General features: G+C 61.6%; 1 protein-coding gene across 3 annotated transcripts in view; it reads left to right on the top strand.

The window, feature by feature from the left end:
* The first annotated feature begins 12,454 nt into the window (after nt 1-12,454).
* LOC127570068 (glutamate receptor 1-like) overlaps nt 12,455-14,687 on the top strand; it is a 126,619-nt gene continuing 124,386 nt past the window's right edge. For 2 of the 3 annotated variants that reach the window (XM_052015320.1, XM_052015319.1), the window contains exons 1-2: nt 12,455-12,674; nt 13,301-13,444. In XM_052015320.1, coding sequence (XP_051871280.1) covers nt 12,593-12,674; nt 13,301-13,444 — 226 coding nt within the window. In that variant the 5' untranslated portion in view covers nt 12,455-12,592. Of the gene's footprint in view, nt 12,675-13,300; nt 13,445-14,362; nt 14,666-14,687 lie in introns of those variants that run through there. The other variant, XM_052015321.1, reaches the window with a different exon arrangement.

Genomic DNA, 14,687 nt, shown 5'->3' with positions numbered 1-14,687 from the left:
AGTGGGGTAGAAGCTGTCCTTGAGCCTGGTGGTACGTGCCCTCAGGCTCCTGTATCTTCTGCCTGATGGGAGAGGGGAGGAGAGAGAATGTCCTGATAGTGAGGTAGCAGAGAAAGGGAGGGGTGGAGGGAAGAGGGATCTGGGCTCCAGTGTCGGTTGTAGTCAGTCTGGGTGGATCTGCTCGGAGGTTTAGAGCACTGTTACTGGGGCACAGTGGTGGTGCAGTTGGTGAGTGAGGAGGGGGTCACTGGGGTTGCCCCAGTGGGCGACCACAATCTTCAGGTTTCCCCCTCAAGGATTCGCTCACATCCCACATGACCAGATCCTGCTCCTCTGTCCAGCCGGAGATGAGGCTGAGGGTGATGTGCAGCACATCTCCTGGGAGCTGCTGCTCCTGCTGCCCTCTGGTTCCCCCTCACATCCCTCAGGCTGCACAGCTGGGCCTGGGCTGCAGTGTTGGTGCTGCGAGGGTGCACCAGACCCTGGGCTGCAGTGTTGGTGCTGCGAGGGTGCACCAGACCCTGGGCTGCAGGGTTGGTGCTGCGAGGGTGCACCAGACCCTGGGCTGCAGGGTTGGTGCTGTGAGGGTGCACCAGATCCTGGGCTGCAGTGTTGGTGCTGCGAGGGTGCACCAGACCCTGGGCTGCAGTGTTGGTGCTGCGAGGATGCACCAGACCCTGGGCTGCAGGGTTGGTGCTGTGAGGGTGCACCAGACCCTGGGCTGCAGTGTTGGTGCTGCGAGGGTGCACCAGACCCGGGCTGCAGGGTTGCATTTTTGAGATTCACCTCAGACAGATTAATTTTTAGATCCTTATCTTCTTCCCTGAAGCCTTTACAGAAATGTTGTGCGGGGAGGGTATCCGGAGCTCAGCCTCTCCGCACAGATGGTGCTGAATATTAAACAAAGCATCAAGTTGGGAACGCAGTGGGTGGCCAGTGCTTGTCCCCTCTCCCTCACTCCCCCCACACACACCCACCTCCCATTCCCTGTACGCCTTTTCTCCACCGCTCCCCTCACACCCTCTCATAACCTCCCCTCACCCATCCCACAATACCTCCCATCCTCTCTCCTCCCTCACTCCCTCTCCACTCTCCCACTCTCTACCTCCATCCTCCCTCCCTCCACTCTCCCTCCCTTTCCCAATCTCCCTCCCTCCATCGCACTCTCCCTCTCTCCACTCACCCGCCACCCCCACTCTCCCTCCCCCTCCACCCTCCCTCCCTCCCCCTCCACCCACTCTCCCTCCCTCCCCCTCCACCCACTCTCCCTCCCTCCACCTCCCACCCTTCCTCCCCTCCACCCTCCCTCCCTCCCCCTCCACCCACCCACCCCCCCACTCTCCCTCCCTCCACCTCCCACCCTTCCTCCCCCCCACTCTCCCTCCCCTCCACCCTCCCTCCCTCCCCCCCTTCATCCATCCCCCCTCCCCCTCCCCTCCATTCTCCCTCCCTCCCCCTCCACCCTCCCTCCCTCCCTTCATCCATTTCCCCTCCCACCCTCCACTCTGACAGCACCAACCCTGCACCACCTCCACAGCTGGAGATGTCACTGTTGGGAGAAAGAGTTCAGTCACACTGACCAACCGCAGGCAAATGGAGAGAGATCAGTATAACTGGGGTGGCACCGTGGTGCAGCAGGTAGTGCCGGGTTCAAGCCTGACCTCTGGCGCTGTCTGTGTGGAGTTTGCACGTTCTCTCTGTGTCCGTGTGGGTTTCTCTCGGGTGCTCCGGTTTCCTCCCACATCCCAGCAACATGCGGGTCAGTGGGGTAATTGGCTGCTGTAAATTGCCCCCAGTGTGTGGGTGAGGGGTAGAATGTGGGGGGAGTTGGTGAATATAAAATTGGATGAATGGAGGATTGGAGTGTGGACGGTCGGCACGGACTGGGTGGGCCGAAGGGCCTATCTTTGTACTGTATCTCTCGATGGGTAGTCTGACTCGAGGAATCGAATGGCCTCCCACTGCTCCTGTGAGTTGATTCTGGGTGTCTGCACTCCATGTGTGCCTGATCCAGGGTCCTGGTCCCACCTCGAACAGAGAGCAGGTCAGTTACCTGGCCGGGGATGAGTTAGTTGAAGCAAGTGGAGAGGAGATGTCCTTGGATCAATTCCAGACTTAATTCAGTGATCTGCGGCTGCCACAGTGATGTGTCTGCAGGCTGGGGGCATTGCATTTCTCCAGCGCTGCGTGACGTTCGGTTGGATTGTACAGAGGAAGACACAGCAACAGCCAGTAAACAGGCTGCTGGCTGCTGCTCTCATCACAGAACGTAGGAGAAAGAATTCTTGGAATAACGTTATGGGAGTGTGAAGCAGCATTCCGAAACCGGGAAAACACAGAGCAACAGGCTACACCTGCCGCTTGTAGCCCCCTGCAGTTACCTCAGTTTAGAAACCAGTGGATCTTCCTGGGATCCACACATCAGCCCAGGCTGCCTGTCCCACTGTCTGTTCCACTGGCCCATGGTTCCGTGCTCTCCTCTCATGATATCTGGTCTCTTACACACTTCCAAATGTATGATTCCAACGTCGATGGGAGACACAGAGCTGGCAGTGTTGTAAAGACTGGGAAAGACACTGACAGAAATAAAACTGCTCAGTAGTCAGGCAGCATCCGTGGAGTGAGGAATGAGTCAACGTTTTGCTTTGATGACCACCACACCACACACCACACACCACTCCAGTGGTACATCTAGCCCAGGTATCCCCTCCCCTCCCCTTCAACACTCAGCTCTCTGGGACGTGTTGGTGAACTGGTTGGGTAATAGTGGCGGGTTGGGGATAGTAGTGGAGGGGTGTTCCTCTGACTGGAGGTCTGTGACCAGCGGTGTTCCGCAGGGATTGGTGCTGGGACCATTGTTTGTCATCTCTACTAATGACCTGGATGGGAATGCAGGGGTTACGATTAGTAACTGTGCAGACAACAGGAACAACTTAAAAGGCATTTATTCAGATGCCTTTTGGGTATGAAAGGCGTCGAGGGATGTGGGTATAACGTGGACAAGTGGGACTAGCACAGATAGGCATCAGGGTCAGAATGGACGGATGGGAGGAAGGGACCGTTTCTGTGCTCTGTGTCTATGTGTTTCTAAGGCACTGCAGCCAACGTAATCCTAACCCAAACCCAATCCCAATCCAATCCCAACACCCAAACCAAACCCAACCCCAGCCCACCCAACCCATCTCACCCACCTCACCCCACCCAAGCCCATCTCACACCACCCACCTCACCCCACCTCATCCCACCCCACACCACCCACTTCACCCCACTCAATCCATCTCACCCCACCCACCTCAACCTACCCAGCTCACCTCATCCCACCCCAACTAAACCGAGCCAAACCGAACAGCCCACCCAGCACAAACACACCACCCCAACTCTAGGTGAATTCCCACTCCACCCCACCCAATTACCACCCTGAACTCCACTCCACCCCCGCCCAATCACCAGCAACCACACACTGCCCCCGCCTGACTCACCTCCACCTCTGGTATGGCCAAGCTCTTCAGTGCCCCTCAAGATGCCGAGGGAAAGATTTACGTAGCTTCGAGTTCCTCGAGGTTGGTGCTGGTACTTAGCTGAATAGTGAGGGAAAGATACTGAAGAATGACGTTACAGAAAGAAAGTAATTTCCGGGCTGAGGGGATGGAGAGACCAGGTTCCTGCATGGATTCAGGATTAAATGACATTTACTGTCCTGTAACATTACTGTGATTCCATGAAATAGCTTGTGTGTTAATTTTATAAAAGGCAATGTCCATTTATAGTTCCCCAGCCTCCAACCCCTCCCTCAAACCCAGACCCTCCCATGAAAGCTCCTCCCTCCAGACCCCTACCCTCCCATTGAAGCCCCAATGACCCTGATGAAGGTGGAGTAGTAGAGGTTGTCTACATGGACTTTGGTACAGGTCCTCCCCCACTTTCAAACACTTACGTGCAGCCCGTATGTACGAGCGAGCATTTGGGAGACCGTGGGATGGATTTGCCAGCTGCTGTGGGGCTGCAGAGATCTGATGTGTGGGAACTCAGTTCACGCTGAGATTATTGTCCCTTGCAGAGAAATCTGAATGGTTGAATTAAGCGCCCTGGTTTAACTGCACCTTGTCCTTGAGTAGCCCATGTTTTTATTTAAATATATCGCAGGGCAGCTGCATTTCCGACTTGTGAACAGTTCAGGTTATGAACAGTTCTCAGGAACACAACCCTGTCGTAACCTGGGGACCTATAAAGCACACGACAAGGCCCCTCATGGTAGGCTGGTCCGTGGGATCCACAGAGACTTGGTCGATTGGATTCAAAATTGGCTTGGCGATTGAAGACAGAGGGTAGTGGCGGAGGGAGTAATTCTGACCGGAGGTCTGTGACCTGGGGCGTTCTGCAGGGATCGGTGTTGCGACCTCTGCTGTTTGTGATCTATATAAATGATATAGAAAAAGTGTAGGTGGTCTGATCAGTAAGTTTGCAGACGATATAAAATTGGTGGAATTGTGGACGGTGAGGAAAGTTGTCAAAGGAAACAACGGACCAGCTGCAAACGTGGGCAGAGAGGGCGAGTGTGAGGTCAAATGTAACAGGAAAGTGCACAGTAAATGGCAGGACCCTTAGGAGCATTGGTGTACGGGGGGATCTTGGGGTCCAAGTCCACAGCTCCTTGAAAGTGACCACGCAAGTAGACAGGGTGGTACACGGCACGCTTGCCTTCGGTGGTCGGGCGTTGAGTATAAAAGTTGGGAAGTCATGTTGCAGCTGTATAAAACTTTAGTCAGGCCACATTTGGAGCATTGTGTGCAGTTCTGGTCGCCCCATTACAGGAAGGATGTGGGGGCTTTGGAGAGGGTGCAGGAGAGGTTCACCAGGATGTTGCCTGGATTAGAGGGCATGAGCTATAAGGAGAGGTTGGACAAACTTGAGCTCTTTTAGTCCAGGTCGGAGGCTGAGGGAGACCTGATATAAGTTCATAAAATTATGAGAAGCATGGTTCAAATAGACAGACAGGGTGGAAATGTCAAATACTAGAGGGCACAGGTTTAAGGTGAGAGGGGGAAAGTTTAAAGGAGATGTGCGGGGCAAGTTTTTTTACACAGAGAGCGGTGGGTGCCTGGAACGTGCTGCCAGGGGTGGGGGTGGAAGCAGATACAACAGTGGTGTTTAAGAGACAGACACGTGAACAGGCAGCAAACAGAGGGATATGGATCACGTGCAGGCAGATGGGATTAGTCTAAATTGGCTTCATGGTCAGCACAGATATGGTGGGCTGAAGGTCCTGTTCCTGTGCTGGAATGTTCTATGTTATTCTCCCACCAGACCTCTACACACCCCTCCCCGCCCCTCCCCCCCACTGCATCAGGATTAACCTCACTGTTCACTCCATCTAACCTCGGTCCTGTGTAACTCCCTATCATGGGTCTGCTCTGAGATGAATTAGAATCAAAGACCTATGGCTTCTGGAAACCTGAAGCAGGTGAGTGACAGTGCAGGCTGCAAGGATGCAGCAACAAGCCACAAGTCCCAGGCTCACAGTTTTAATGAGGCATGATCTGCTCACTGTGGGAGAGCTGTGCTGAAACCTGAGTCTCTGCAACCTCTCAGTGGGACCGTGCCTACAGATGGTATGGGAGGGTTACCAGTGTCTCCAGAATTGGCTGGGCTTCAGGAGTAAGAACAGACCTCCCAATCTTGGCTCAACACAGAACCAGTCAGGCAGAACATAGTGAGAACATCATGGGTGATGCAGTGCACAGATGTCAGAAGAGGGTGAAACAGGGGCTTGTGTCAGACACACGAGCTTAATACGGCAGAAAGGGTCGAAAAATACTGGCAGGTAAACTCAAAGAAAACCCCAAGGTGTGTTGTAAATACAGAAAGAGCAGGAGGATAAATAAGGGGAGACTGGTGCCTGCTCAGGACCCGTGCGTGGAGGCAGAGGATGTGGGTGAGGCTCATGCCTTCCAGCGTCTGAGGCCGCCTTGCTGTTATAGGAAGGAGGGGCAGTGTGAAGCAATGGGTGGGACAGACTCAGACCTGCACCAACGTTCCCCAGGATCAGGGCACACCTCTTACCTCAGCACCACTTCCCTGCTCCGTCCTCACGTCCCGCGATTCCCCCAATGTCCAGAAACCTATCGATCTCTGTTTTAAGTGATCTCAGTGACTGAGCCTCCATATCACCCTGGGACAGAGAACTGTACCGGTTCACCACCCTCTGAGCGAGAGCAATTCTCATCTCAATGGCAAATGGTTGCGGCCTTATCCTGAGAAAATACCCCAGACCCTCCCTGCGTCTGACCTACAATACCCTCTCAATGAGGTCTCACTCATCCTTCTGAAGAGCCCCAGTGTCCTCAATCTGTCGTACAGCAAACCCGCCTTCCTGGATCCAGTCCTGTGAATCTTCGGTGAACCTCCGTGGCAAGTCTTTCCCCGCCCAGTCAGGAAACTACAGAACAGTCCCGCTGCTCCACCAGCATCCTGAAAACGGCAGTGAAAATCCCACAATCCTGATTTCAAACCCTCCGTTATAAAGGCCAACATTCCATTTACCCTTCTAATCACTTGCTTCACCTGCACTTTGTCCTTCTGTGACTCACGGACAAGCCACGCCCAAGTCCCTCGGAACATCAGCACTCTGCAGTCTCCCCGGCATTTACCGAACATCCATTCTGTTCACCAGTGCGCCACTTCTCTCCTTCCACATTGCATTCCACCCTGCCTCCCAGCTCGTACACTCGCCTCGTCCACATCTCCCTGAAGCCTCGTCACTCCCTCCTCACCCACACTCCCCCTCGTCACTCCCCCCTCGCCCACACTCCCTCTCATCACTCACTCCTCACCCACACTCCCCCCTCGCCCACACTCCCCCCTCGCCCACACTCCCCCCTCGTCACTCTCTCCTCACCCACACCCCCCTCGTCACTCCCCCCTCGCCCACACTCCCCCTCATCACTCCCTCCTCACCCACACTCCCCCTCATCACTCCCTCCTCACCCACACCCCCCCTCGCCCACACTCCCCCCTCGCCCACACCCCCCTCGTCACTCCCTCCTCACCCACACCCCCCCTCGCCCACACTCCCCCCTCGCCCACACTCCCCCTCGTCACTCCCTCCTCACCCACACCCCCCTCGTCACTCCCCCCTCGCCCACACTCCCCCTCGTCACTCCCTCCTCACCCACACCCCCCCCTCACCCACTCTCCCCCTCGTCACTCTCTCCTCACCCACACCCCCCTCGTCACTCCCCCCTCGCCCACACTCCCCCTCATCACTCACTCCTCGCCCACACTCCCCCCTCGCCCACACTCCCCCCTCGTCACTCTCTCCTCACCCACACCCCCCTCGTCACTCCCCCCTCGCCCACACTCCCCCTCATCACTCCCTCCTCACCCACACTCCCCCTCGTCACTCCATCCTCGCCCACAGCCCCACCTCATTCAGTGTCACCAGCAACCCTGGAAGTAGGACCTGTGGCTCCCTCAGCAACACGTTGATGTAGGTGGTGAACACTGGGTCCACGCACCATTCCCACAGTAGCTCCCAGGTCTCACCCTGACGACCTGTGGAGGACAGTGTTTCCACTGTGTTTCTGTATTTTCTGTCTGATTACCATCCTCAGTCTGTCAGTACAAGGAAGGGTGTGCAGAGTGCGTGGCGACAAAGTGACAGATTAATGGGGTGTGTGGAGAGTGAGGGGAGGGTGAGGGGAGATTGGGGGTTTGAAAGGGAGTGGGAGTGAGTTTGAACAGGAAGAGACATAGAAGTGTGTGGGGAAATGGGAAAGGGGGAGAATAGGGAGAGACTGGATGGGATATGAAAGGCTGTGGGAAATGAGGTGTGTGGTTAGACAGTGTGAAATTAAAAGGTGCAGTGGGAGACAGGAGGATGGGATCGGATCAGTGTTACAGGCTGCTGGGGAATTGGTTTATTACTGTCACATGTACCAAGGTACAGAGAGAAGCTTTTGTCTGCTGCCATCCAGACACATCATTCTGTACATCAGGGTTGTAAAAAGTAAATCGAGTGCAGAATATAGTGTTACAGCTACAGAGGAAGTGCAGTGCAGGCAGACAATAAGGTGCAAGGGCCACAATGAGGTAGATTGTGAGGTCAAGAGTTCATCATTTAGTGTATGAGAGGTCCATTCAAGAGTCTGATAACAGTGGGACAGAAGCTGTCCTTGAGCCTGGTGGTACGTGCTCTCAGGCTTTGGGAGAGGGGAGAAGAGAGAACATGATGACTGAGGCTCTCCAGCCCTCCAGGGTAGAGAACTCCTGCAGGTTTGTAGATGTGTTCAGGAAACACCGGAATTTTCCAGATAGGGGAGAGAGTGACCTTCCATCCCTGACCCTGGGGGTGTGGGTATCACCCAGATGTATCTGTCTACAACACATGGTGACATACGTCTACAACCCGTGCCATTCAATGTTGCCTGTAAGTGAAGGCCATTCTGCCCATCTGTGTTGTGCATTCAGCCAAGTTCCACAACCAGCTTGTCTCAGAACCTCACTCACCCTCCCCGTGAAGCTCCCAAACCTCACTGCCTGCTCCTTACTGACAGGTCCTGAGGGATGAACATGACCTGTGAGGATTGCTCCGAATGTCAGGACTTCCAGCCCAAAGTCAGACCACAGAACCCACCAGGTCTGCCCCGGTGAGGAAATGGATGCCCTTGTTTCCACCCTATCGGATCCTATTGAATCCCTCTCCCCACCCTCCCGCTTCTCCCTCTCCCCACCCCACCCTCCCCGTCACAGTTCTACCCCTCCGCTCAGACCCTTTCTCCCCTTTTCCTTCTCTCAGTCCCTCGCTCTTGTGTTGTATTTTCTCACCCCACCCTCTTCCACCTCTCCCTCTCTCCCCTTCCAACCCTCCCGCGATCCCACCATCTCACTCTCTCTGAAACCCTTCTTCTGGCTGCACCCTCCCCCACCTCCCTCCTTCCCCCCCTCCCTCCCCCCCTCCCTCCTCCTTCCCCCCTCCCTCCTCCTTCCCCCCTTCCCTCCCTCCCTCCCTCCTTCCTTCCCCCCTCGCCCCTACCTCCTTCCCCCTCCCTCCTTCCCCCCCTTCCCTCCCTCCCTCCTTCCCCCCTCCCCTCCCCCCTCCCCTCCCCCCTTCCCCCCTCCCCCCTCCTTCCCCCCCTCCCTCCCCCTCTCCCCCCTCCTTCCCCCCCTCCCCCTCCCTCCCTCCCTCCCCCCCTCCCCCTCCTTCCCCCTCCCTCCCCCTTCCCCCCTCCCTCCCCTCCCCTCCTTCCCCCCTCCCTCCCCTCCCCTCCTTCCCCCTCCCTCCCCTCCCCTCCTTCCCCCCTCCCTCCCCCTTCCCCCTCCCTCCCCCTCCTTCCTCCCCTCCCTCCCTCCCCCTTCCCCCCCTCCCTCCCTCCTTCCTCCCCTCCCTCCCTCCTTCCTCCCCTCCCCCCTCCCCCCTCCCCCCTTCCCCTCCCCCCTCCCCTCCCCTTCCCACCTCCCCCCTCCTCTCCCACCTCCCCCCTTCCCCCCTCCCCCCCTTCCCCCCTCCCCCCCCTCCCTCCCCCTTCCCCCCTCCCTCCCCCCTCCTTCCTCCCCTCCCTCCCTCCCCTTCCCCCCCTCCCTCCCTCCTTCCTCCTCTCCCTCCCTCCTTCCTCCCCTCCCCCCTCCCCCTCCCCCCTCCCCCCTCCCCCTCCCCCCTCCCCTCCCCCTTCCCACCTCCCCCCTCCTCTCCCACCTCCCCCCCTTCCCCCCTCCCCCCTCCCCTCCCCCTTCCCACCTCCCCCCTCCTCTCCCACCTCCCCTCCCCCTTCCCACCTCCCCCCTCCTCTCCCACCTCCCCCCCTTCCCCCCTCCTCTCCCACCTCCCCCCTTCCCCCCTCCTCTCCCACCTCCCCCCCTTCCCCCCTCCTCTCCCACCTCCCCCCCTTCCCCCCTCCTCTCCCACCTCCCCCCCTTCCCCTCCCTCCCACCTCCCCCCTTCCCCCCTCCCCTCCCACCTCCCCCCCTCCCCCCCTCCCCTCCCACCTCCCCCCCTCCCCCACTCCCCTCCCACCTCCCCCCCTCCCCCCCTCCCCTCCCACCTCCCCCCTCCCCTCCCACCTCCCCCCCTCCCTCCTCCTTCCCCCCTTCCCTCCCTCCTCCTTCCCCCCTTCCCTCCCTCCCTCCTTCCTTCCCCCCTCGCCCCTACCTCCTTCCCCCTCCCTCCTTCCCCCCCTTCCCTCCCTCCCTCCTTCCCCCTCCCCTCCCCCCTCCCCTCCCCCCTTCCCCCCTCCCCCCTCCTTCCCCCCCTCCCTCCCCCCTCCCCCCTCCCTCCCTCCCCCCCTCCCCCCTCCTTCCCCCTCCCTCCCCCTTCCCCCCTCCCTCCCCTCCCCTCCTTCCCCCCTCCCTCCCCCTTCCCCCCTCCCTCCCCCTTCCCCCCCTCCCTCCCCCCTCCTTCCTCCCCTCCCTCCCTCCCCCTTCCCCCCTCCCTCCCTCCCCCTTCCCCCCCTCCTCCCTCCCCCTTCCCCCCCTCCCTCCCCCTTCCCCCCTCCCTCCCTCCTTCCTCCCCTCCCTCCCACCTTCCTCCCCTCCCCCCTCCCCCTCCCCCCTTCCCCTCCCCCCTCCCCTCCCCCTTCCCACCTCCCCCCTCCTCTCCCACCTCCCCCCTTCCCCCCTCCCTCCCCCTTCCCCCCTCCCTCCCCCCTCCTTCCTCCCCTCCCTCCCTCCCCCTTCCCCCCCTCCTCCCTCCTTCCTCCCTCCCTCCCTCCTTCCTCCCCTCCCTCCCTCCTTCCTCCCCTCCCCCTCCCCCCTTCCCCTCCCCCCTCCCCCCTTCCCCTCCCCCCTCCCCTCCCCCTTCCCCTCCCCCCTCCCCTCCCCTTCCACCTCCCCCCTCCTCTCCCACCTCCCCCCTTCCCCCTCCCCCCTCCCCTCCCCCTTCCCACCTCCCCCCTCCTCTCCCACCTCCCCTCCCCCTTCCCACCTCCCCCCTCCTCTCCCACCTCCCCCCCTTCCCCCCTCCCCCCCTTCCCCCTCCTCTCCCACCTCCCCCCCTTCCCCTCCTCTCCCACCTCCCCCCCTTCCCTCCCACCTCCCCTCCCCCCTCCCCCCCCCTCCCCTCCCCCCTCCCCCCTTCCCCCCTCCCCTCCCCCCCTTCCCCCCCTCCCCCTTCCCCCCTCCCCTCCCCCCCTTCCCCCCTCCCCGCCCCCCCTCCCCTCCCCCCTTCCCGCCCCCCCTCCCCTCCCCCCCTTCCCCCCTCCCCTCCCCCCTCCCCCCCCTCCCCTCCCCCTCTCCCCCCTCCCCCTCCTCCCCTTCCCCCCTCCCCCCTCCCCCTCCTCCCCCTCCTCCCCTCCTTCCCCTCCCCCTCCCCCCCTCCTTCCCCTCCCCCCCTCCTTCCCCTCCCCCCCTCCTTCCCCTCCCCCCCTCCTTCCCCTCCCCCTCCCCCCTCCTTCCCCTCCCCCTCCCCCCCTCCTTCCCCTCCCCCTCCTCCTTCCCCTCCCCTCCCCCCCCTCCCCCCCTCCTTCCCCTCCCCCTCCCCCCCTCCTTCCCCTCCCCCTCCCCCCCCTCCCCCTCCCCCTCTTCCCCCCTCCCCTCCCTCCCCCTCTTCCCCCCTCCCCCTCCCCCCCTCTCCCCCTCTTCCCCTCTCCCCCTCTTTCCCCTCCCCCTCCCCCCCTCCTTCCCCCTCCCCTCCCCCTCCCCCTCCTCCCCCTCCCCCTCCCCCCTCCTCCCCCTCCCCCTCCCCCCTCCTTCCCCCCCCCTCCCCCCCTCCTTCCCCCCCTTCCCCTCCCCCTCCCCCCCTCCTTCCCCCCCCCCCTCCTTCCCCCCCCTCCCCCCTCCTTCCCCCCCCTCCCCCCCTCCTTCCCCCCCTCCTTCCCCCCCCTCCCCCTCTTCCCCTCTCCCCCCCTCTTCCCTCCCCCTCCCCCCTCCCCCTCCCCCTCTTCCCCCCTTCCCCCCTCCCCCTCCCCCCTCTTCCCCCCTCTCCCCCCTCCCCCTCCCCCTCTTCCCCTCTCCCCCTCCCCCCTCTTCCCCTCTCCCCCCCTCCCCCTCCCCCCTCTTCCCCTCCCCCCCTCCTCCCCTCCCCCCCTCCCCCCCTCTCCCCTCCCCCCCTCCCCCCCTCTCCCCCTTCCCCTCTCCCCCTCCCCCCCTCTCCCCCTCCCCCCCTCTCCCCCTCCCCCCCTCTCCCCCTCCCCCCCTCTCCCCCTCCCATTGACGGGACGTGCCAAGGTATAACCCCCTCTCTAGCCCCGTTCCTGTTCGGGGAGGAGGGGCTCCCGGTCAGTTGCCATGGTTACATCCGCTTCCATCCACCAGGCCCCCTGAACCATTCGGCCCCGTTCCCCTTCCGACAACCTGACCCCCGGTCCCAACTCAGGGAGACTCCCATCGACGGGACCATCCCGCGGTCCGCCCGCCGAGCAGCGGCGGCGAACGGCCAGCTCTGCGCTGGGGCCGCTCCGCCAGGGGACCGGGCTGCCGCCCAAGCACTCGACCCAACCGGCTCCGCGCTGGGGACGTGCGAGCGGCGGCTCCGCGCTGGGGACGTGCGAGCGGCGGCTCCGCGCTGGGGACGCCCAGCGATGCGTGTCAGGCGGCGCTCGCAGAGCTGCAGCAGCCTCGGCGGAGACGGCGGCTCCGCTCCAGTCGCTCATGCAGAGGCACGATGAGGCGGGCGCTGGCGGCCGTGCTGTGCTCGGGGCTCCTGGCCTGTGTCCTGGGAGCGTTCCCCAGCAGTCTGCAGATCGGTAAGGACTCGCTGCCTCCGGGGCTCCCTCCCTCCGGGGATCCCTCACCCCTCTGCCCGGAGCTCCCTCCGCTAACCGTCCTCCCTCCGCTAACCCTCTCTCCCTACCTCCCTCCCTGCCTCTCTCCGCTCACCCTCTCTCCCTCTCTCCCTCCGCTAACCCTCTCTCCCTCCGCTAACCCTCTCTCCCTCCGCTAACCCTCTCTCCCTACCTCCCTCCGCTAACCCTCTCTCCCTCCCTCCCTCCCTCCCTCCCTCCCTCCCTCCGCTAACCCTCTCTCCCTCCCTCCCTCCTTCCCTCCGCTAACCCTCTCTCCCTCCCTCCGCTAACCCTCTCTCCCTCCCTCCCTCCTTCCCTCCGCTAACCCTCCCTCCCTCCCTCCCTCCCTCCGCTAACCCTCTCTCCCTCCCTCCCTCCCTCCCTCCCTCCGCTAACCCTCCCTCCCTCCCTCCGCTAACCCTCTCTCCCTCCGCTAACCCTCTCTCCTCCGCTAACCCTCTCTCCCTCCCTCCCTCCTTCCCTCCGCTAACCCTCCCTCCCTCCCTCCCTCCGCTAACCCTCTCTCCCTCCCTCCCTCCCTCCCTCCCTCCCTCCGCTAACCCTCTCTCCCTCCCTCCCCTCTCCAGGAGCCCTCTTTCCCAAGCAGCACTCTCAGGAATATTCCGCCTTCAGACTGGGGCTGTCCTTCTACAACACGGACACGCTGTACAAACTCACCGCTCAGACCGAGAGGGTGGACATCAGTGACAGCTTCGCCGTCACCAACGCCTGTGAGTGCGGGGTCGAGCCCGGGGGTAGGAGAGGGGGAGGAGAGGGATGGGGGAGAGGGATGGAGAGGGGGCGAGGGTTGGGGGAGAGGTGGAGGGGAAGGGAAGGGAAGGAGGGGGAATGGGGAGGGGAGCGGAGAGGGACCAGCCGGGGAAATTGGAGACCAGTGCCCAGGGAGGGAGAGGGACGAGCGGGAAGGGGGAGGATGGGGGTTAGTTGGGGGGCGGGCGGAGGGAGAGGGTCGGCGATCTTTGTGAGAATGTGCGGGGCTGCGGGTGTTGCGGGGGGGGGGGGGGAGCCCGCACCGTGCGCCGGGTTTGTTGCTTGTTGCGGGGGGAGCGCAGTGTTTCGGGGGACCCCGGTGGGGGGAGTGAGAGTGGATCCGCTCCCCCCCAGGGCGGATGGGCGCCCGCGTCCCGGGAACCTTCCTGCGGGATGTTTGCGGATTGCGGATCCCGGGAGAATGCGGAGGGTTTGCCAGCGGGGTCTGGTGCTGTGACTGGGAGCGGTGCGCCCCCGCACATCCCCCCCACCTCTCCCCCCTCTCTCCCCCTCACCCTCTCTCCCCCTCACCCTCTCCTCTCTACCCCCTCAACCTCTCCTCTCCTCCCTACCCCTCACCTCATCTCCTCCCAACACACTGACCCCTCCCCACTCTGCTACTTTGGCTCACCCCTTCTTGCTCATCACTGGGGTAACAGAGAGAGGGTCCTCCCCAACCACCCCCCCATCACACACACACCCACACACACACACCCACCACCGATACCAAGGCAGACACACTGGGGGGGAGAGACAGATAGAATGTTAGGCTGACATACGTTTTGGAGAGTGTAGAACACACACACACCACACTCACAGAGACACAAACGCAAACACACTCACTCACACAGACATACAGAGACACAGACACACACACAGAAATGCGCATAGACACACACTTATTCACACACAGAAACACAAACGTGTGCACACACCCCACACACACACAGCGACTCTCACACACAGACAGAAAGAGAGACACAGGTACACAGACTCTCAGCAATAATCTGGAATTTAAAATGCAGCAATGATTGGTGGTGAAGTTCAGACAAGCAGGGATTGTGGTGAACCCAGCTGCTCCTCAGCAGGGCTGGGGGTGTGAGACGGGAGAGGGCAGAGGATATGGACGGACACTGTCGGCATTGATGGCGGATTTGGGAGGTGCCATTGGAGTCGCCTGGGTGAGTAACTGTAGTGTATGGT

Source organism: Pristis pectinata, chromosome 4, assembly GCF_009764475.1.
Source record: "Pristis pectinata isolate sPriPec2 chromosome 4, sPriPec2.1.pri, whole genome shotgun sequence".
Classification (NCBI taxonomy): Eukaryota; Metazoa; Chordata; class Chondrichthyes; order Rhinopristiformes; family Pristidae; genus Pristis; species Pristis pectinata.
This window is presented reverse-complemented; position numbering and strand designations above follow the sequence as displayed.